At 41.4% G+C, this 22,952-nt stretch overlaps 1 protein-coding gene across 1 annotated transcript in view; it reads left to right on the top strand.

Annotated features, from left to right (window-relative positions):
* The first annotated feature begins 918 nt into the window (after positions 1–918).
* The window catches only part of CCDC158 (coiled-coil domain containing 158), a 50,872-nt gene continuing 28,838 nt past the window's right edge, over positions 919–22,952 (top strand). The window contains exon 1 of the mRNA XM_035541663.2: positions 919–953. Coding sequence (XP_035397556.1) covers positions 919–953 — 35 coding nt within the window. The remainder of the gene's footprint in view (positions 954–22,952) is intronic.

Raw genomic sequence — 22,952 nt, 5'->3', positions numbered from 1 at the left:
AGAGCTATGTGGCTGCGGAGCGGGTCACACAAAACTGACCAAAGAATGGCAAAACACGTGGCAAGAGCCAGCATGGGTCCTCAGCTCTCTAGTCTTCTACCTCAGCCAGGGGAGAGACGAGGGATGCCTGCGCCACTCTCACACACATACAGCACCAGTGCAGGTGGAGTGCCCATGCGTGAACCTAGTGCAAAGGCAAGAGCTTATACTGGCACAGAAGTACTAGGCGGTTATAAATACGCCAGCTTTAAGAAAAGCTGCTTCACTCCCACAAGCTGCTCTGACAAGGCCTAACGCTACCAAAACCTCTTTCCCTGGATTAGTGCTACCCCTAGATTTAGAGACAAGTCTTAGCAGTTATTTGGGATAATATTTGGAATAGCTGAAATAGCAAGGTTGAAATAACAAGACAGAACAGCTCCCCCCCAAACACTATCAAGTTCATTATTTTTAAAACATTTCAGTTTTTCAGCTTAAATTCAATTTTTATTATTTGCTTTGATTTAGAAGCTCAAGTTATTTTTGTGAATCATCACAGCTAAGGATGTTATTGAAACAAAGCATCTGGATCAACTGCGAGTATTTCTTTAACATCCAGTGACCTGAAAATCCATTTTTCACTTAGCTCCAGTTACCAATAGAAATAAGGAAAGAGAAATACCTTCTTCCTCTATCTTTCTTCCCTGTAGATTTTTGGCAGTTCAATACATGGATACAATATTATTGGCAATGCAACACAGAGATAGAATAGGCATCTTAACTGGTCAATGTTTTATGGATGGCCAAGGAGAGCCTCAGATGACTATGCTACCGAAAATATTTCATGGATTTGTCTCAGACAAGGGCTGCTAAAAATTGTTTTGCACGGTTGCTTTGCAGTGTTGTGTTTGCATGATCGTTCCCAAGCATGCCTTGACAATGTCGCACTGTTTACAGCCAAATGCTATAGATAGGTATGTATAAGACAGTGTACGTTTATCTTCATTAATCTGGTTATGGAAAGAAAGGGGTAGCAGGACACGCAGATCTTTGTTGCAGTGTGTGCCCCGAAGATGCACTCTGGGGAGTCAGAAATGTAGAAAGCAACCCCCTTTAGGTATGATAATACAAAGCTATGAAGACTGTAGGTCTTTGCCAATATTTAATTCCCTATGTGGCAACAGAATCTCCATTGACTTCAAATAAATAATGAAACATGTAAGAATTACTTTCATAAGTAATCTTCCTTTTTCCATACCTGTGGTTCATCTAAGACTTCACACAATAGGTACTATGCTGTTAAGAAGTATGAGAAGGCCCAGAGGAAGCTGATAGATTCCCCAGTTTGGATCACAGAAAGGACTTGTACAATAACAGCAGGTCTATTCGACTTGCTAAGCAGCCAAACATGCCCAACACACGAGGACAGAAAGCACATCAATCCTCTATTTAGATGGCAATGCTTTTTTGGGTTGTGCAACAGATCGTTTTGTACATCCCACTATCACAATCCTCTCCATCAGAGGTTGCCACAGTCTCCAATGAGTATTTACTCGCTTGTCCCAACACCCACTGTTATTTTCAGAGATGTCTTCCAGGGTACACATGAAGGGAAAATTGCAAGCCACTGGTGCTCAGTAAAAGAAAAATAATTATCTCCTGCACTAGAGTTGAGCCTCTAAACAGGGGTTTGGCACATAGATCTCTGCCAGCAGGTACTCAATTGCAAACAAGTCTAAAGATTAGAGAAGGTGACACTGACTGTTTTGACACTGAACAAGTCATTTCCAGTCCTCGGCTTGCAAGGTGTACATCAAGCAGAGAGGATAATGCCTACCAGTGTAGAATGTTTTTCAACGCAGCGCACAGCATACACATCCAAAATGTAAATCAGTCAATATTTATCCTGTGAATATTATCTATCAGTACCGGCTGTTCATGAGGCCCCCACTCACATGGAGATGCCTATTCTTTCAAGTAACATGCCACCTGGAAGAGCCCAAACTGCCTTTTTTTTTTTTTAGTATCACTGGTAATTGAAAAATATTAAAAGTCAGTTTCTCCTTAATATGAGCGGTGCCTCACAAATGTAACTACAAAACTGCAAAAATATCAAAGGACTCATTCACCTGTATCCCTGACCTGTTGACTAATCCCTGTTTGATTCATATTACTTCACAGACTACAGTGGATAAAGGGGCCCATAAAACATTTTTTGTTATCCGTTGTAAAAGTGTGTCAGTAGCCAAGGATGAAATGAATCAGTATTTCTTGCAGCAGAAATATGATGCTCTCAGGGGAAAAAAAAGGCAAAAAAAAAAAAAAAAGCTCTTTGTATGAAACCAGGAAACAATAACCTGCAATCCTGAATGACTTTGTGTTTTCAGATTCTTCTGCTGACACCTCTCACACTGGAATACCGCTAACAACGCTGCATAACAAAACCAAGTCTACATTTGTCAGCCATTGTTGATTTTCCTGACTGCCATTATCTCTCCTATTATTAATTTAATATAGCCGTTGGCCACAGGCCACATGTCACTGGCCAATATCTGAGTGCTTCTCAAGGCCTCACTGCAATGCTGTGCTTGGAGGAGATACAGCGAGCTGCAGGGGGAGCAGAACCCAGGCAGGATGTGCTGTGCCAGCTCTTGAGGCATTCGTGAACATGTTTGAGAACTACCGATCTGAGACGCACTTCCTCGAGGTCATAGCCCAGAAACTACTATTGTCAGCTCCATCTATACATAGGGCGATTCCCAGCCGTCATTATCGCTCCTATACACAACACAATTGTTGCTGTTGTTGCTTTTTGTTTTGTTTTTTAAAAAAAGAGTAACCACATAAACCAGTGGACGTCATTACATGCCCAGATAAAAGATGTGTTTTGAAGCATCACAACTGCATCAGAAATATAAAATGCACTGGAATAATATCCAGGGATATTACCACATCCACTCCTTCCTGACAATTCTACCTCACTACCTACATTTTCCTAGGAGCATAATATATCCCTTGCACGTCTAAGCAGGTTTTGAAAGAGGATCCTGGCAAGTTTCAGCTCTTTTTCACTAGAAGACAAAATATCAAAATAAGCCACAAAGATAGCAAGGAATGTCATTCGCAGGTTCTATGAAGTCTAAATTCATCCATGTTCAAGCAGTGCTTTACTTTGAAAGTCATTTTGACAAGAGCAGGGCATCACTACTTAGCAAGTAATAACGGTGCTGGAGTGTGAGTCTGAGCAGCAAGAACAAGGCTGCTTCCACAAGCAGGCTAAATGCAGTCCATGGTGTTGATCCCTGCAAGGCAGGGATGACAGGTTATTTTGAAAGGGTTGAAACATTTAACTTGGACATTTTTATAGCAGCTTATTTCAGTTTTGTTTTCAGTTGTTGTTTTCATCTCAAATTCACCTGTCATTTGTTTTAAAGGGTCAGGCAAAGCTTTTCAGTTCAACACAAACATCCAAGTTTTTTCTTGTCTTTTTGTCTTGCCATAGTTTTTGTTCAGGGTATATAAGAACTAGTCTCTTTATATGGGCCACGAAATCAAAAAGATTTCATAGTTCTATGTTCTTTAAGCTTTATGCATATCAGAGATTATTTTTCACCCCATGGTTAACATGCTGTGACTAAATAAAAACTATAAAACTGAGTAAACAACCAAACTCATAACACCACCTTCTCCAAATACGTGTCTCCCCATTCGCTCCCCCTCACCCAAGCAACACACATGTACACATAAACAAAATTATTAAGGAATTTTGAAATCTTCAGGCCAACAGAATTCCTCCTCTGCTCTCCTCCTGATCAGGCCCTTTGGGTTTTCAGCATTTTTCTTCTTGGCTTCTTGTTTTGGCAAGAGCAGTAATGCCACTAAGAATTTACAGACCCTCTGTTCTACTCCAAAACCAAAATAGCTAACTTGAACCAGGATTAAAAAAAGTAAATAAACCCACAAAAAATCTAGCTCTTTGTCAGCTGGAATTTCCACTAGTGCCTGAGGGACAGAGGAAACCAGAGAGCACACTACAAGCCAGCAGGAAATATTTCTGACCATGATTAATGCTTCCTTTAACAGTGCAACAGAATCTTTCCAGATCTTTGTGGATCTTTGGAAAAGCTCCACCACTACTCTCCAGGCCATATTTTGCTGTGAAAACCTTATTACATAACAGAAGCATTAATTAATTCAGAGCAAAATAAGAAAAGATGTATTATCCTAAAGATTCGGTGAACAGGGGGGGGAAAAGTTAAGAAAGGCACATGCCTTTCCTTTCAGTTCATGTGATTATGTTGTGATAATGCCCTCTACAGACCTGTCCATCACTTGTGGGCTCAGGTCAGAGAAGCTCTCTGACCCGACCAGCTGGGTGACACAGGGCAAACAATGATGAATTCAGCCTCAGTTGATCTTGCCAGAAGGATCTCAGACTTGCCTGTTGAGCAGCTATGAGACAACCACATTTTCCTTTTGTCCATCTTCTTTTTTTTTTTTTTATTTTGGATGGGGAGTTTGTGGGAATATGCACAGTTCGGAAAGGCGCCATCTCTCATGTGCATACAGGTGTCTTTCTACCCCGGGCCTCCTTACCTAGTTCCCAGATTACCAACCTTTAGAAAGTGTATTCGTTCACACCTTGAACTGCTTGAACACCTCCTCTGGCACAATAAACTTGCTTTGCAAATTTCTAGGTACTGCTACAGAAGACGGCCAACGATATCCCACAGATGTAGGGAGCTATACAACACTGGCACTTGGATTCAATTCAATTCACCATTTTCAAATTATGCTAAAGAAAGCAGACAGACTCGCTCTTGTATTGAGCTTGGCCTACAACAGGTTGCAAAAAGCACAAGGGCAGGCTGCAGCTTCCTGTGAATTACAAAGAAGGTTTAAAATTGAGATGACTGATGCTTGGGGCAGCCCTCCTAACTAAGCTCCAACTGTATGCTGTCACTATCCAAATGTTGTGAGCATACTAAACCAGCATGAAATCTTTTCTTTAGCCCTTTCCCCCTAACTCTCACATTTCTATTTTGTGTGCTAGCAGCTAGCTTGCTCTATCGCTATTAAGCACTGATTTAAGTGAAGAGAAGAGCATGCAATTGTTCTGTGGAGACCCCTCTAAATCCAGTTAGGTATTACCTTTCAATTCTATATTCCAAAGTTTATTCTGACTGAACTCTGAAATTTTTGTTTCTTGGTTTGTTTATTGCATCCTGACACTTTATAGGATTACAAACTATAAACACACTCAGCAGACAGACCCCTCCATATATATATATATATAAATATACCAATTGCACCACAAGCACTGCCATCTGCAACCAAAACATCTCACAACAGCCATCTGCCACCACCCTTACCTGCTCTAGATGAAGGAAAAATAAGAAGATGGCGCTGAAGTTGGTATACAATTTATCCCAACAACACTTTGGCTCATGGGATCACACCTTTGTTCTACTAAAATATGTCACTGACTGACCTTCTATTGTATCTCATCACCAAAAGCCTGAACATCTCACAGAGCAGGACTATCACACCCTCTCCACCTCAAAGTCTGACGGGTCAGTGGCTCAGCAGTGACCCAGAGGGCACAGGCTATGCACTGAACCACTCTGTGTCATTTCTCATTGCTTTCAAAGTCTCCCATCCAAGGACTGACACAGTCCAGCCTGTTAAGTTAATGCGAGCTGACAAGATCACAGCTCAAGAACAATAAAATATATAGAACAATAGATGCTTACCCTGGTTCTCTTCAGCTCCAGCCAGCAGAGGAACCTTTTGTTTAAGCAGCTGATGAGATACACAAGAAGTCACAGAGATGCAGAGTCACTCAAGTGCACTTTTGTTTCTGCTTCTCCTCCTAACTCTCCCAGTTCTATTGGTGTGCCAGTGGCTCACTCTCTATCAATCCCCATTAAACACTGATATATGCCACAAAAAGATTTTGTCGTCGGTGGGCAGAGAAACCTCCAAACACAGTTCATTATTAATGTCTGATAACTGATTAAATAACAGCCAGCCTTCAGGAAAACACACATTAAGGTTCTCCCTAATCATTTTTCTGTATGCTGCCAGTCTTCCCTTTTTAGAAAACCATTATATGTACAAGTTTCTCAACTCATACAGAGCACGGTCTCCACCCAGTCTTGCTGCCTTTCAACACCAGCCACCAGGACCTAGAGAAAAAAGCACTTCCAGGTCTTTGGTTTACAGCGTGCTGCCCCAGGGGACTAGACTGCATCTTACCCTTAGTCTTTATGTGGGTCACGAGAGGAAGTCAGACTGCAGCTGACTCCCTAGCTTTACTGAAAACTCTGTACAACAACAAAGCTATGACGCGCATGGGAAGAACAATTTTTAGATCTACTCCTTACTAATAGATGGGGACACAGGTGCTGCCTGCTAGAGTAAATTAGAGACAGACTTGTGAAGAAGCGCAAGGACTCCTTTTCCCAAAGTAGAAAAAAGTGTCCGTAAATCACAAATATGAAGTTTTCTGGCAAGCAGCCTTGGGGAGGTGTACTGCTCTTTGCATCCCCTGCAGAACAGCACAGAAGGGTGCCTGGGTCCCTTGGCCAAACCCAATTGCCACTGACTATGGCTGGAGCAAGAAGAGGACCTTGGTTTGGAAAAAGCGTCTGCTTTGCACTGTGGGGCAGGGATAGGCAGGGATACCCCGCTGTGCCTGTGGCTGACAAAGAGGTTAAGTTGCTGGTCATGAAGCTGTGAGGGCAACTTAATCCTCTACAACAACAGCCTGGTGCTAAGAAGCATCCACAGGCCTGGGGATAAGAGAAAGTGAAGACCCTTTCCAAGGGCATTCATTTCTACACCAGTCTTGTGTTTTTCCCCCCTCACCCACCTCCTTCCCAGCCTAGTCACTCCAGCATTAGTTTGCATGGGCTGTCTGCAGAGACATAACAACAAGAGGTGTACTTGGAAAGCCTGCAGAAACTTCTTAGCTTGAAATCAGAACTGTGCTGAATCCCAGAAGAACAAAAAATGTTTGAACTTGCCTCCCCAAAAGTGTTGTATTCATTGACTTGCAAGCATGGGGGAACAGTGGTAGTAATTTAACCTAGGGAAGAGTGCCAACAACTTATTTAATTGCAGAGTTTGTGCCAACACCACCACAATACAACTATTAATACAAGTCTGCAGTACAAGACTAATTCTACTAACCTTTTGCAGTTGCCTTATAGTCAGGTCAGTGGCTGCATCCCTTCTGTGCTGACGCTATTCAGCAAACACTGGCAACTGATTTTAGGCAAACATGAAATGAAGCAGGGCAGGAGGGAGGAGGGAGCATCATTGATAAAATGAAGATTCCCCCCACGACCCCACCTTTCTCTGTCCAAATGTTTCTCATTTCTTTCTCTGTTTCAAGTCTCTCTCTTGAAACTAGAAACGTGTTCTGCCATGTATTTGCTCCTGGAAAACAGCCAGATCTTTGGTCTGAATTCCATCAGCTCATTTCCCAGTTTCTATGAGACTGCATTTGAGTAATGTGGCTCTCTCTCAGTCCACTGGCAAGTTAGGTCATTGATCAATACATAAAAATCTGAGCTCTGACATTAGGGACAAATCCACTTTTCTGAACAAAGCGTTCATTTAAATAATGCATATTTTAGCAGAAGAAAAAAAATAGTAATAACAGATCCAGCACTACCACAAGTTTCCACGAATACAGTTATTCTGACAATTACGTGCCACTGCAAACATCTCTAAGTCCAACGTTACATAACAAAACTCCAAGCAACAATTATTGCGGCAGTAAAGTCACTGATGCATTTGCAGATCCACTCACCCTTGCTTCACCCTTCACCCATTACTGTATTTATTTTTCTCATATTTGCGTCTTGTGACTGTATCATAACTATACATTCGGAATCCTCTGAGTTAATTTTTATTGCACTTATAAATAGCACAAAGGGGTCCTAGTTGTCAACTGCGGCTTGCTGGCACTGTCATGGTAGAAAAAAATAAATATTGATTACAAGCTGAACAGAACACAAAGAAAAATACTTCTGTATGGCTATGTTAACACCTCATCAGAAATCAGTAGTTCTCTGTAGGTGTTTGGAATTATTTTGCAACATGCAGTGGACTGCATGCTCTTTCAGTTCTTCTGAAATAAACATGCCACAACACGTCATCTTCACGGATCCTGGAGGCCCTTCTTGCCTCTTTCTGCTCCATGAAACTGTTTCCGCTTTGCACACAGAAATGGATCTGTTTGCCACTTCTTCAGCAGGTATTTCCATAATACTTTTATCTCTGTTTTATGTGATTTGACATTTTGCATTTATCTATGCTTCTAAAAGCAAAAAGTCATGAAAACTCTTCTAAGTAATTGCAAATGTGAAGATTTGGCATATCTTCTATGATTTTCAGAAAGTTGACTTCACTGGAAAGGCAAAAAAACCTATAACAGTGCTAACAAGAGCTGACCCCACGGATAATAAAAACCAATTGCCTGAAGACTTCAGCATCATAAGTCATAATGACAAGTTCAGAAAATGATGCAGTGCTGCTAATAACTATTGAAAAACAGCACCTCTTCTATCCCTATTGCCTGGTACTTGAAACATTTTAACTGTGAAGACGGACAGGACAAAACTGCTTAGGGCAGCACTGCAGAAAGTGTGACTGAAACCCTGTAGATCATGGAACTATGACATTTGTCAGCCAAACCCGTCACTCACCGGCACGTCGGAAAATCCCCATTCTTGAGCGAGAATAGGGAATGGCTTTCAGGCCGGCAGATTATCTGGAGGGGTCTGTGGGAACTGCAGAACATTGCACCTGCCTGAAAAATGGCACCAACTCAGCACAAGACGTTTCCAGAGGGGAAAGTTAATATATGGGAGGAATGCACATAAATCCTGTTATTTCTTAATGGGATTTGGGAGCTTATTTCTCACCCTGTGCTTTGAAATGTATCCCACAGCCTATTCTATTAATGAATTTAAGCACAGTGATTTTCTTATCAGCAGGAATCATTCTTCACTGAGGTTTGAATTATTTTTTTCAGCGGGATTTTTTAATGCAAGTGTGAAAAATTAGTATTATGCTTGAATACCAGTTAGGATGTTAACAAGCTGTGTCCTGGATAAGCTGGTCTTGTCTGTTCCTGTTGTCCTTTTCCTAATTTCAATTGACCGAGAAACCTGGAATCATTTATTTACTTATTTTAAGCTCATGGCAAAGTAACAAGACTTGTAGAAACAGAGTTAGGCAGTGCGTGGCTGAAAACTAGAAGACCAGAAATGTCTTCCCAGCTCAGCCACATGAATGAACCTCCACTAGCCCCTCTCTTACATAAAACAAACTTAATTAAGAATGTGTTTTTTCACTAGGAGTGCAAAATATGATACACAGATATAGACTGTATTTTCACAGGGGGAAGATGCTTCCCAGCATTTAACAACTTCTGAACTGTGTCTCTTTAAAGAGCTGGGGTTCTGCCGAGTCCATCTGAAGTCATGCAGCCCGTACCTCCTTCAAAAACAAGGACCTGGTAAGTGAGCCAAATCTGAGGGTTTTAAGTGGACATATGGAGACAGGAAGCCTTTGGGTGAGACACGAACGCAGACATGACAGCCTATGTGAGACGAGATTATAAGGAAAAAGAGAAACATATTTAGTGCATTTAAAGTGTACACTTCCTAAATTCTGTTCATCTGGCACACAGACACAAGCATCCTGCTCCAACAATGCAACGTTTTCAGGGAAGCTCCAACTATCTAGCAACACGTAGCTCCGTCACTAGTGTGTGGTAGTCTGGGCCACGCCAGGCTGTGATTGCCTCATCTCACACGGACTAAGCAGGCTTTGTCCTCTTCCGTCCCCACACTGGCAGGCATTCACAATGCAGAACACACTGTTGACTTCATAGAAGAAATCCATGATGTGAGGTTGATAGGGTTGGGTGCTGGGCAGCTGGAGGATCACAGGATCTTCCTACAGACAAGCTAGTCCTGATGCTGAATTGTGTTTTTGTATTATTAACTGGATATTCCTTGTTCCACGCATAAAGGCAAGTAGGTTCAAGTCAAAAGGGAAAGCCTCCCCTAGGCAGGACCAGAAATGTAGCCTGCAGCCTCCAGATTGATGGCAGAACGCCCACCAGTTCCTGTTGTTTGTGCTCAGATCCAAAGCCTACTGCCTCAACTCTCAAGTGAGAAAGAGATTTGCCTCCTGGGTTGACAGACATCAACACATTTTAGGATTATCTGACACAGGTCCTGGGTGTTCTTTGCTGCCATCAGATGGTGATCCCCTCAAGGCTTTGGCTAGACACAAGTAAGTGGCAAAGATTTTGTGGTTCAGCAGTGTATTTCCAAAGGACTCTGTACATTTTTTCTTTGATTTCCAATGTTTGTTGGCAAGCCAATTACAGTTCAACTTATTTTCACATTCAATGATCCCCCCCCAAGTTTGAGCACTTTCTACAAAACAGATCCATGCTGGATTCATGCTTCACAGTTTGGAGATTTATCAAAAGATCCTGAAGGGAAGTACTGATGAAATTTGAGATTAGCTCAGCTCCAGCCATGTCATTGATGATGGATTTTCCTTCTATGCCTTGAGCTCCCAAGAAACGTGGGAAAGGTTGAGTTTAGTGAAGCCTTTCACAAGCAACCATCTATTCTGCCCAAACACCGCTTTAAAGAGTACATTTTCTGGTTCTCATTCTAGGATCAGTGTAAACTTTAACTCTGATTATACCTGCTACAGCTAAGCGAACAAGGATATATGGCATTTTTCTGACTAATCTCTTTCAGGTAAGCTAAAGCCAGGGCAGGACTGATGAAGGCTCTATTTACTGACCCTAAGGATTACATGTTGTGTTTAATTACACGTGATTCCTCTCTCTTCAGGAACCTGAGAAGAAAATATATTGTCTCTCACACCTTTTTATGACTTTGAAGGATGTTACACTACATAGTCTTCCGCAACTCACAAAGTTGCGATACAGTAGTGCAAACTTGGTCTTTTAGAGGAGGGATTTCTGTGGGCTTGGACTGAAACTATGCAGAATGGGTTCATCTCTGCTAAGGAGGTAACCTAAAGCAAGACTGGTCAAGTGGAAACAGACACCTGTCAGTCTGTCTCTACTCAGCATGCAAGTGTGACATTTCCAAGGGTAATTTTATTCTGCATGCATGTTCATGAAAGTCACACGGCTGAGTTGCCTGTGAACCTCAGAACTCATCTGTGCTGAACTTTGTTAATCAGAACAGCCAAGGTAGTCCCAGCAGATGGGGTCATCGTGATGAATCACAGACCAACCGGCCCCATCAGACAGCAGATCTGCAGTCTGAAAAGCTCCTACTGCCTTGGCTGGGGCAGCACCAGTGCCTAGCAAGCCACTGCTCCCATCAGTCAGTCGGTTTGTCTGCAATTGCTAATTCAGTGCTGTGGCATTGAACAGAAGTCTTTTTGTGCTAGGGAACGATTGGCAGCCTAATGGAGGGGGCTAACAATAGAAGCCTTTTCATCAAGCAATTCCCTAGCTTTAAGAAAAGGTAGATGATCCTGTCCCCAGTGCTGGCATCAGCAGTCTTTGGTGAGGCCCTAATCTGAGCCCTGAGAAACAAGGAAGAGCAGTGAGGAATCGCCTTCTGCTTTCTGGAACAATTACAGCATCAGTTCCCTTCTTCTCTGAAAATGAACACCCACCCATCCACATTTCCCTGTCATCCGGGATCAGGCACCTGTCTTGTCTATTACCAGCCTGGCAGAAGGATTATTTTGCACAACGAACCCCTCAGCTCACCAGCAGACAATCACACCTTTCTCCAATGCAAAATGTAAAGGATATACCGGGGGGACAGGGAGAAGGAAATTGGGAAGCAGTCAATTCTGTTGTCCAAGCTGATTTGGTCCTTAATGTTTTTACTACAACCCAGAGAGGACGTCAGGCAGTGCTGCTTTCTGCTCACAGGACACCCTCCTGCCTGCCTCTGGACTAAGACCAAGCACAAGCAATCACATTATGCTTTAGTCCTAGGCAAACCACTGCCCACTGACTGCTTTCCCCCATGAAAACAAGAACTGAAGGAATAACGAACACGCCAGTGCTCCATGCCCTGTCAGCTGATGTAGTTAAGAATCACCTGAGTGCTGGTCTCTTGCTTTTTACATACCATTCTTGTTCTGTCCTTACGCATGAAGAACACATTTATAAGGACTTGCCATATTATCCACAGCATCCGTATCTATGGTCCTAAATGCTCTGCAAGAAGGCATGAGTGCAACAAGCTGCTTATGGCTTTGAAATGGATCTGTTCATCAACCCACTTGTAGCACATTGGAAGATAAATAATGAAAAGGAGCATTTTTAAATATTAACAACACAGAGGCCCTAATCTATTCTAGGGCAGTAATGAGAAAAATAAAGTCTTATGTCTAGCCCAAAGAGAATAAACACGGAAAGTTTCCAACAAACAAATCAAAAAATGGCCTTTTGGGTTTTGTTTTGTCAAGACTGCTGGAATGATTCTCATTGTGTGTCGCTAAACGCTCTATGAGCTCACTCAGGTGAGGTGAGCAAGGCATCACCAACAAAAATATTAGAGGAGCAGCACAGGCATGGGGACCTCGTGGAGGACAGTCTGATCCAGCTGCTGTATGCACCGATTGCTAGAAGGTTATTCATTTCCCCAGAAGCTGGATCGGGCTCTTAAGGTCTAAACACCTTACAAGAATTCAGGACTATTTCTCAGACTCTGTCCCAAGCTATTCCTATTTTATTCCTATTAATAATAAACTTTTATTGCTTCCTACATCCCTGCTGAGAGGTAAACCTCAGAGTTTGTGTCATGCTTCTGGCATGAGGTCCCTGTAAATGACCTATCCTTTTGAGTTCAGGGAACCGATGAACTGCAGCACAGCATGTGAAAAGTGTTCCCACATAGCTGATATCCAAGAAAGGAGGCTTTAGATGCCTTAATTCTTAGGCAAGAGAAACAACTCTTTTGTTAATATCATCAACATGGAGCTCAAAATAAAAGCACATTTCAGAGGCCTGTAACAACCAAAGCTATTCCAAAGGTTTGTGTGTAGCAATGAGAAAGTGACCACTGAAATAGATCGCCTGGCCCCAGAACAGTTGATACTGAACAATGTTTATTGCCTTGCAAATTCTCACAGCAAACCAAGAGGGAACGAACACTTCTGTTCCCAGATTGCCTTTGCTGCCTAAAACAGTTGGCACTTTCATTTTAGTAATATGCAGACAAATATAAGACTAATAATTTAGTCTTACTGCAAAAGATGAACCAGAACAGCAATATGCACGTTTTCATCTGTGCGTGCTTATGGTTTTGAGACCAAAGGAAATCAGGTTCCAATTCAGCATTCGGTATCAACAGCAATCACTTGTGCATTTCTCATGATATTCCTGGTTCCAGGTTAAGACACCATTTATTTAACAAGATTTCCACTGTAAGCAAATCTCCTCAAATCAGAGCCAAAATTACATGGTTCTAACCTACAAAACTGGCACAATCAAAAAAGAAAAGAAAAAGGAAGATGAGCATTATGAACCATGATCTGAAAACAGAGAAGTGGAGCTCATTACTAGGGATTTCATTTCTACTGTTTCTGAAGTATTAGTGACGTTTTTATATAATCTCATATTACCTTTTAAACACTAAAGTATAGAAGAAGAAAACTGTGATTTTACATAAAGGAAAGTAATAAAAACCTGACAATCTTCTTGCCAAAGGAATATTTGATAACCACAAGTAGCAAATTTTCTTGAGATTTAGGCTAGATTCTTTGAGGTCTACAAATTTGCAGAGTTCACTCAGCTGGGAAAAATTTAACATAACATGCTCATTCTGGAGTCTCTTTCCTCCTCCCACCAAAGCCTTTTTCCTCTTCACCTCAGGAGGACATTTATTTCTTTCAAAACATGGGGAGAAACTGTGAACAGTTCTAAGTAAAGAATTTGATTGACAGCTATTCTCTAAGCTCATATAAATGAGAAATTCTTCCCTAGGAGGAACGTAAGACCATAGTTCCCTTTCAAATTCTCACCTACACAATTCCCTGATAATGTGTTTAATTCCACAGAATCAATACAAGAGGCAAATCACGTTTTGTTAATTTTCATCCTCGGCTCCATCTTTTTGGATGCCGTCCCACTGCTAACCATTAACATTCTCGTGCTGATTTAGGTACTGATTTTTGGACATGCACTTGGGAAAAGGAATATCCAGCTGACATTTTTTGCTCATTCTTCTAACCTTTCCTGGCACAAAATAAAATGCTGGGGAAATTCCACAAAGCTTGTTTCTGAGGATCCCTCACAACCTTGTGCTTAGGTGGCACATCGGGAATACCACGCACAATCCTAAAGCACTGTGGCCCGACCAGCAGCTCCAGAAAACAAAGGGAACTTCCTTAGGCTCCCAAGACGGCAAAGTGCTGTTCTAGGCCAGTCAGCACCCTGAATCTCCATCTCGCTGACAGCGTTAGCGTTTCCAAATTTCTTTTTATTGAAAATGAGTATGTTCTTTTAAATGCCCTACACAGCCAGAATCATAAAGTACTATGATTCTGCAGCCTTTGCGTGAAGAATTTTTTATAGTCAGTCAAGAAGCAAGACAGGAAAACAGAGGGACTGTCAAAGCACCTTCCTACACGGAGAGGGGAAAATACAGGTCAGTTGTAATAAGTTTATTTATGCTCTGTCCTCTACCTCCAGCAAAACACATTCAGAAAAGGCCTGTGCTGAGGACTTTGAAGTAACCATCATGAGACTTACAGGCTTGTCTTTCCACAGGGAAAAAAGAAGAGCGTTAGCTTATACAGGTCATCTGTTTTAACTACCTAAATTCATGATAGCTGCACAACCAACATTTCTGACAAGTTGATTAAGTCTTGGTTCCATGATGTGCTGAGCATCATGGCTGATTCAGCAAAGCATTTACTAGCGTGTTTAACTCTACGTGTGCTTATCTGTGCACTCAACCACATACACAACAAGCAATCGAGCTGCCTTGTTGCACAGGAGCACTGCAACACATCTACATAGCAAGGTGACTTTTGCTGAGAGGCTGTAGGTAACTTGCTCTTAATTGAAAGAGCTGCCAGAAGTATAGTAAGCAGACTAAAACTGTTGTTTTAAGTCATGTTGCAAGCTTTCAAAAGTACCAACTTTAATATTTACTTTAATCTAAATGTTTATTAACACTAAGGTCATTTAACACCACTTTGTCAATGCAAATAGATCCTTAAGCAGATGTAAATATTATTTATTCACCAGAACAGAAACCTGAAGCGAATAAAATTCCTACCTTAATTCTGAATAATCAGAAATGAAAATCTGACATCCACATTTTTTATATTTATAGGTAACGTTATTTAGAATTGTTGTTGGATCATTCCTAGAGCTGTACCTGCATATGTACTGCTAGTACTCTTGCGTAAGTACAAGAGGATCTGACCTGTAGTATGATTCAATTTTTTGTTTCCCACAGTTCCTCATTACTTCCCAGAAGAATACTGAATTAGCTTAATTACTGATATGCGATTCGATTCTTCCTGAAGAGTGCATAGTGAATTCACACATGAGAATTCAAACACAAGAAGAAATGAGTTTTCCAGCTGAAACTGGAAACCAAAAAGCAGCTACAGGTGCTGTGCATATTCTAGAGTGCACAGCTTCTACTCACAAGCTTTTGTTCAGCTGTCACCAATGCATGAGCAAAGCAACATAATGTCAACATTGACAGCACAAACCTAGCATCAGCTACAAGTTTTAAAAAAATACACATTTTTGCAGTGCTTTTCACCGAAGGCAGGCACAAGTCAGAGAGCTCCCAGTGGCGCCACGCACACTCCAGGCATGTTTGACATTAAGGGGCCTCGTTGTTGTGGAAACCAAATCCCACAGATTAATTAATGTTCAGCAGCCAGAGCCATCTCTCTTCCTCTCTCCTCCCTGCCCCCAATTAAAAAAAGGGAGGGTGGCACTTTTTACACTGCAAAAGAATGTCAAAGTCAAAAGAAACTCTCAGTTTCCTCACAAATGTAGAATGCTACCAAAAAGAATGAAAAATCTGACAGAAGTATTAGTCCCTCATGTTTATAAAATGAAAAATATAAGACCATTTCAGAGAGGCTAGTTTTGCTTCCTGTGGCTATGCCAATCTCCAATGAAGTCCTGCAAGAAAGACAATTACGTGAAATTTCTAAAATTCCTTTATGATGAAAGAACTTTTATTGGAAGTCCTTTATTTCTTTCAACATGTAGATGGCACAAACTACGAGTAATTTATTTCAGGTGAACTATTCAAGTGACTGACAATTTACATGCGAGTGTGTTTGCACAGCCAGTTGCAGGATTTGAATAAAATTGAGTATCAGCATTTTCTTCCAGCTGACATCAGTTCTGATCCTTTGAATTCCCCACGTGTCCCAGTTTACACGAGGGAATGAGATCAGATGAGAGTGCATATGCACCTAGCAGCTCACCACATAAATGCGTACTATAAACAAGAAAAATGCACCAGACAGATAACGTAAAAGTGAAACATAACAGCCACTAGAGGTTAAATTTCACTATTACCAAAATCCTATTTTCAAAACAGTTTTAGGGCCATAGGTAAAACCTATTTCAGTATTCATAGATTCAATTTCATGCTTTTGAAAACCCATTGTCTTAAAGATATGCAACTTCAGGTACCTGATTACTTTTTAAAGCTCAGTTCTGATGAGAATGAGGAACTTTCTCTCATTTGTTTCTCAAAATATCCTTGTCAGCTAGAACACAAATCTTGAAGGCGTACCACTCTTATAAGATAGTAAGTAGAAAGTACATCGCATGAGTAAACTGCTAACATAACGTATATGCACACCAGATAGGAATAAGTATTCATTATTATTCTTCTGTTTCTCCACACAAAGTTCTTATTAGCTGGCATCACATCATGTGATGAGAAGCGCTTATTTTCTTTTCTATTCAGAAGAGGCTGTTATGGATTACCAAATGTGCTCAGATATGCTATGATTTCATGACATGAGATGACTGCATCACCTCATGAAAAGGAAATCCCCTTCTCCCATTCATAAAGAGAGTGTAGTGAAATAAATAGAGCCAATTTCCAAAAGCAAAAATATTTCCTGTGGGACAAAATCTGTACTTTGATAGTTAAACAATGCTGAGAGCTCTCACGTGCTGCTCAAATAGGTAGCTCCTGAGCAAATCTACTGACTTCACTAGGTGCTCAAGATATTTGAAAACCAAGCCAAACACAGTGCCAAACCATTTCAGGGTTATTTTACAACTCTTGCTCTTTAAATCAGGCACAGCTCCTAACTTGTTAGCATTTTATTTAAAATAAAAAATATATATGTACCTTTGAGATGATTAATGGCTCCCCATGCTCCAGTCCGCCTTTCAGTGTGAATCCCCATGGAGCGCCTCCCTGAAGCAGTGCCTCCAGGTAGATGTATCTTCCTTTACGGGCAATGCTGGACTCTGAAGATGATATGCCAGTGTTAATGTTGTCTAACATCCTCATCTGTCCTATCACATACTCAGTCAGACACAAAACCCACTCGGGCAATCACAGATTAATGAAGTTGCAAATTAAACTCCTCAGAAGCCCACCACAAGTCATCCCTAAACATGTGAAACAAGAAGTGGCTGACGGATAGTTTTTCTTCAGAGCTGGAGTCCAAGGTGATGGGCTAGAGACGTTTCCCACCAACATTTCAGCATGCTGCTTCTCCTTCAGAACCACGACTTTTTACTGCTGTTTCAGCACTGTGCTTTTCCCATTCCCAGGTATTCCAGGCATTATAGCTTCGTTAAGATTTATCTTCCTGTCCTCAGTATATCAAACTTAAGTTTTTAATACATGGGCAAAATTAGAGAAAAAAATGGTTAGACATTTAAAAGCCATTGGCCAGCAAATTGCCAAAATCCAAACGAATGCTTCATTTGTGATTGATTATCAGTCTTTTCTTCCTTTCTGCGTGCAATTTACCATTACAATGGCCTTTTTGCCTCAGCCCACTGCACTAAAAGAATGGAAGCGTCTTCTCCCTCTCACGCTCTCGGTTACTCTGTCCGCTTACTTCACAATTTACTGACTTGTCATAAAAAAGGCTGGGGGAGGAGGAGAGAAAAAGTCCATCCCGAAAACTATTTAGAGGGGTTTCAAATGTGAAATAACCCCACATTTATTGGACTGAAAAACGCAAAAAGTCTATCAGCAAAACTGGAGAAGCAGGTGAAACTAATCCTTTGGGAAAAATGTTAAGAGGATAGCTGAGCTCTTTTCATTTTCTGTGCTCTCCCTGATGATCTGCCAGAGCTGCAGCAGCTACTGCTGCTATGAGAGAGGGTGAGGAAGTGTGTGTGTGAGAGAGAGAGAGAGAGAGAGAGAGAGAGAGAGAGAAGGCAATGGATTAAGGCAAGAAAAGCAGCGCTGCCCAGTTGTGCACATCAAGCATGCAACTATAAAATGCGGTGTGCAAAGGCTGGGGCTTACTCTTTTATCATGCCTCCGGAAACCACCATCTTTCCATTGTACTTGTCAAGGAATTGCAACAATGCAAACTGCCAGTTGCTGAAAATACAGTGGACCTGTTCCAAATTAACACAGTGGAGCAGTGCAAATAATTTTATTCTCATCAAGTGCTTTTCTTCCAGATGGTACCCACCAATTTCAATGGACTTATTTGCTTTCCTCCAAACACTATGTTGACCGTGTTTTCCCAATATGTGGGATAAGAACCAGTGGCAAGAAGTTAGGATATTGTTATGAATGGAGGCAGTCACCGTTATGTAGAATTTATGACTGTGGATGTGTCTATCAATGTGCACGTAGGCTCAGGCATTTGTCTCATCGCTTTAGCAGGTGTTGACTTCACTCCTAAAACACATCACTAGAGGTGTTCACAAAAACTTCCACTTTGTATCCGCACTTGAACAGGCTGATGGAGAGGGCAGCCCACAGCCCACTCCCTTTCCTGCTTCTGTAGCTGAGTAAACAAATACAGGCAGTGCCTCAAAGGTGCCCACACTTTTGTTCTCACAGCCCCTGGGATGTGCTCGGGCTTTAAAAGCAGTGAAGATCTTGTGTTAACAAACCCATAATGAATGCTACTGTGTTCAGACTCTGGCCATGGGGAAAGAGCTTTGCAGCTTTAAATTTAAAACCAAAACTCTCCACATTAGTTCACACCCTTCATACTGCCCTATTCCAAACCCCTTTAAGATGCAAGAGTTTCCCCACAGCCTTTTATTTGTCCCATGTGTCCCAGCTCTCATTCCCTATCGCCAAGAGGAAGAACACAGAAAAGAGGCCCCCTCCCTTGTTTTTCATGGTAGATGATCCTCAATCCTTGCTTATATTGAGCTCTGTTGTTCCCTCTGCTTCCCTCCCAGGTGCTGATTTTTCATTAGCTTCACATCATGGTCAGTCTCACAGATCGCTTTTATCCAGAACTCACCCTTTAGCCTGTCTCAAATCAGATTTCTGTAGTTTCAAACACTCCTACTGTTTCAATGTAAAAACCTTCATTTCAAGTCCCTATAATGAGCAATTCATTTCTGTCCCGCCACAGGCCCTGCAGAGACAGGCTAAGGCTCCAAAAACTGCCTCTTGAGGCCATACATCCTCCTATCCATAACCATCAAGACTATTTAAGACTGTGTGAGAACATGTCAGTCTGTTAACAGGCTAAGGTAGTCTGGGTTGTATCCATTTCCAAGAAAAGATGTTGTCAGTATGCATAATGTTTGCAGACACCAGAATTCCAATAGGAGCTGTATTATGGTGCTGACAGTGGTTGGTGTGTTACCATCATCTTTTCTGAGTTACCATCATATTCTGCTCAAGTACTGCAATTCATTTTGGGTGCTGAATACAACCACCAAAATACAACATTTTTGTCAACAGCACCATGAAATTTCTGCTTACCATAATAAACCAAATTGCTGCTGTATTACTAGAACTGTGTTTACTGTCTCCTGAGACACCCCTACTGCTTCCACATTTGCTAGTCCCTTCAGTCCTACATAATGCTATTTCAGCTCTAAAAAGGTTAACACACATTTGCTTACATAGATCAGAAACCCATGAGCAGCTAAAAAAAACGTTTGATCAACAACCCAAAAAGGGCTGCCAGACACTGGTCTGCTTTCTCAGCAGTCTCTCATTCACAAAGGAGTTAAAAATTGTCAAGTGCTCATAGAAACCAATTCCCATCTATGACATCCATACATTTCTTACTGAGAAAATTACCTGGGCTGTTTTCACAATGCTTACCTCGCTGGGAACACTCAAAGAAATCAAGAAGAAGCAAGGAATTTTTGGAAAGCTAGAGACTGTGGCAATTCCACCCCCACCCTCCAATTTAACTTTTTGCCAGACTCAGTACACAGAGCAGTTCTGTGCATGAACCTAGAGCTAATTCTTCTGAGAAAAAGATTTCAGTGTTGAACATAATTAAAGCAATACTCAATATTCACCTGCATATAATCATTTCAAAGTCTTAAATACAAACCTTTTTTCCCCCCATCTTGCCTTTGGCAAGAACCTCACATTGCCCAAGTATTAAGGAATTCTTCTGTGAGAAGTCTCTCTCAGAACACTGTTGTCACAGTGCAATACACAGACGTGGATTCAGGAAAGTGCTGCCCACACAAAATAAAACGCAAATTAAAATTCTGAAGGTTTTCGATGTAAGAGAAAATAAATTTGGTATAGAGTCATATCAGAACCCTTTTGCTTAACTGTCAAGTATTACTCTGGTAAAGCAGGAGAAATTGCCATTGATTTCACTTCTCACAGTTCGAGATCACACCCTGTAGTTAACATCAATAAAGGTATTGCCTCTGCTGATGGCTGCCCTCACTTTTCCTAAATTTCTTCTAATATTGCAAGTTTCTTTTGCAAATGAAAAAGTTCATTGGAGCAACACTGCCCCCATCCGCTGGCCTCTAGCTAACACACTGGTTTTTAGTTGAGTTATGAGAGTTTAAATTGTCTTTATCGATTTACATGCAGACATTTCACAAATTAGTTAGCAAGCATTTACTTTTCGGAAAGGAAGCAAAATTCCTACAAAATATTCAGGGAAGTGCTATTAATCCTACCTGGGTCCATCAGCTGGCGTGTCATCAGGTTAAACATAAACCTAGAAATAAAAAAAAAGTAAATTTAGCTCCCAGTCTTTGTACATGTTACTTTTTGGCTGCAGAATTAAACAGTATGCTTTCTTCAAATCTACTTTCTGTTTAATTTAGAGGAAGGGTGAAGGTAACTCAAGACTCACCTCTCAAGACTTGTTTCATAAAATAAAGCAGCCATCGTCCATAATGAAGGGACTTCTGAAGAGAAGTAACATGCCAAACTGGCTCTGAGTTGGACATCTGAAGAGCAGAAGTGTAACTGATCACACAACAAGATGCATTTGGCAGAAAATCATCAATACAAGCAGGTCGACAAGTTCAGAATGAGCTGCATCTTTCTCCTCGTGTTTGTGTTTTACTCCAGTGTAATTCCACTGGCCTCACAGAAGTGAGCCTGTAAAGGATAAAGGGCCCACAGTGTTTTACCAAGCACAAACCAATTTTGATTATTTCTTTACTTTTTATTTCTAGCCCTTTTATGCAAAGAAGTGAACAAATATCTAGGTACACAGCCACATGTCAGTGGAAACAGGATTTCTGTGCAAGTTCTGTGAAGGCAAAGGCTGGGGCTTGCCTTCCCAGTGGCCTTTCTTAGAACCTTTTCTAGATATGGGAGCTGGTGCACCCACATTCTGCCAGGCCAGCACGAGTCCCTGGGGCTAGAGTAGTCTTTTGTATCTCTAGCTGTATACAAACTGCTTCTGAGCAAGTAAAGCCTTGCAACAGCCCCTTTTGGCATAATTTGTAGTTTAAATTGGCAAGGCAGACAAAAGGGGGTAGAAATGTGGATCTTCCTACCTTTCACAGATGCAAACAGAGGGAATGGGTGACTTGCTGATGGTCACACATGAAGTATGAAAAGGCTGAAAACTGAAAGCAAGCCTTCTTTTTCCTAGCTCACTGCTTTTTACAACAGTATAGCTTTCCTTTTACTTCCAGATAGGGCTCTGTATAAACTGAAGAGCTTCAGGAATTTTAAATGATAATAGATGGCCTTCAAGCACCAGTGGCCATCCCGGTCTCTTCTTTATCCTGAGTCTTGAAGATGCAGAGGACCTAAATCTGCAGGACTGAACAAAACAAGTGTTAAAAGACACAACTCTCCTGAATCAACCCAGGATCCCTTAAGAAGCAAGTCATGCCTTCCCGGGGTAACGGTTCTCTTGAAGGTTATGTAAATTAATAAATTAGAAACATTTAAATAGAAAATACTGCTTTTCTACGCTTACCTCCCATCAACCTGAGCCGATCCCATAGCACATCCATCCACTCAACTCCGTAAAATGTTTGTTTGGCATCTGAAAGGAGAAATGATGGGATAGACCATAAGTTAAGCCTCTGTATGGCCAAAAAAGGGGGATTACAATCAACCACCAATGTCAAAAGCTTGTTTCTGGAGAGACATTCCTGGAGCTAAATGGAGAAGCTCTGCTCACATTGCAGGCTGGATTTGAGTCCAGCTCCCTCCCAAGCTACAGAATAAGCCTGCTTTCCTGGGCAGGCCTAACGTGGAATATAAAAATCAGAGAGTGAAAGGAAAGAACAAGGCTGAGAAACAGGAGGAAGCTGCAGAGTACATCAATCCACGTAGATCTTATGTTGGAAAAGATACCTGCCTTTGAAGACCGGAAAAGAAAAAAAAAATTTCTTTGGTGAGTAAAAAAAATTTTCCAGATAATATTGTCTCTAGCACAAAATAGTTTGAGGCCCCTCTGTTACTCAAAGCAAACTGAAAAGCAGCTATAAGGAATGAAGAATAATTCTGCTCCTCCAAGGGGAGCACAACTGCCATCACAAG

Source organism: Cygnus atratus, chromosome 4 (assembly GCF_013377495.2).
Source record: "Cygnus atratus isolate AKBS03 ecotype Queensland, Australia chromosome 4, CAtr_DNAZoo_HiC_assembly, whole genome shotgun sequence".
Taxonomy (NCBI): Eukaryota; Metazoa; Chordata; class Aves; order Anseriformes; family Anatidae; genus Cygnus; species Cygnus atratus.
The sequence above is the reverse complement of the archived record's forward strand: the minus strand, read 5'-3'. Positions and strand labels throughout refer to the sequence as shown.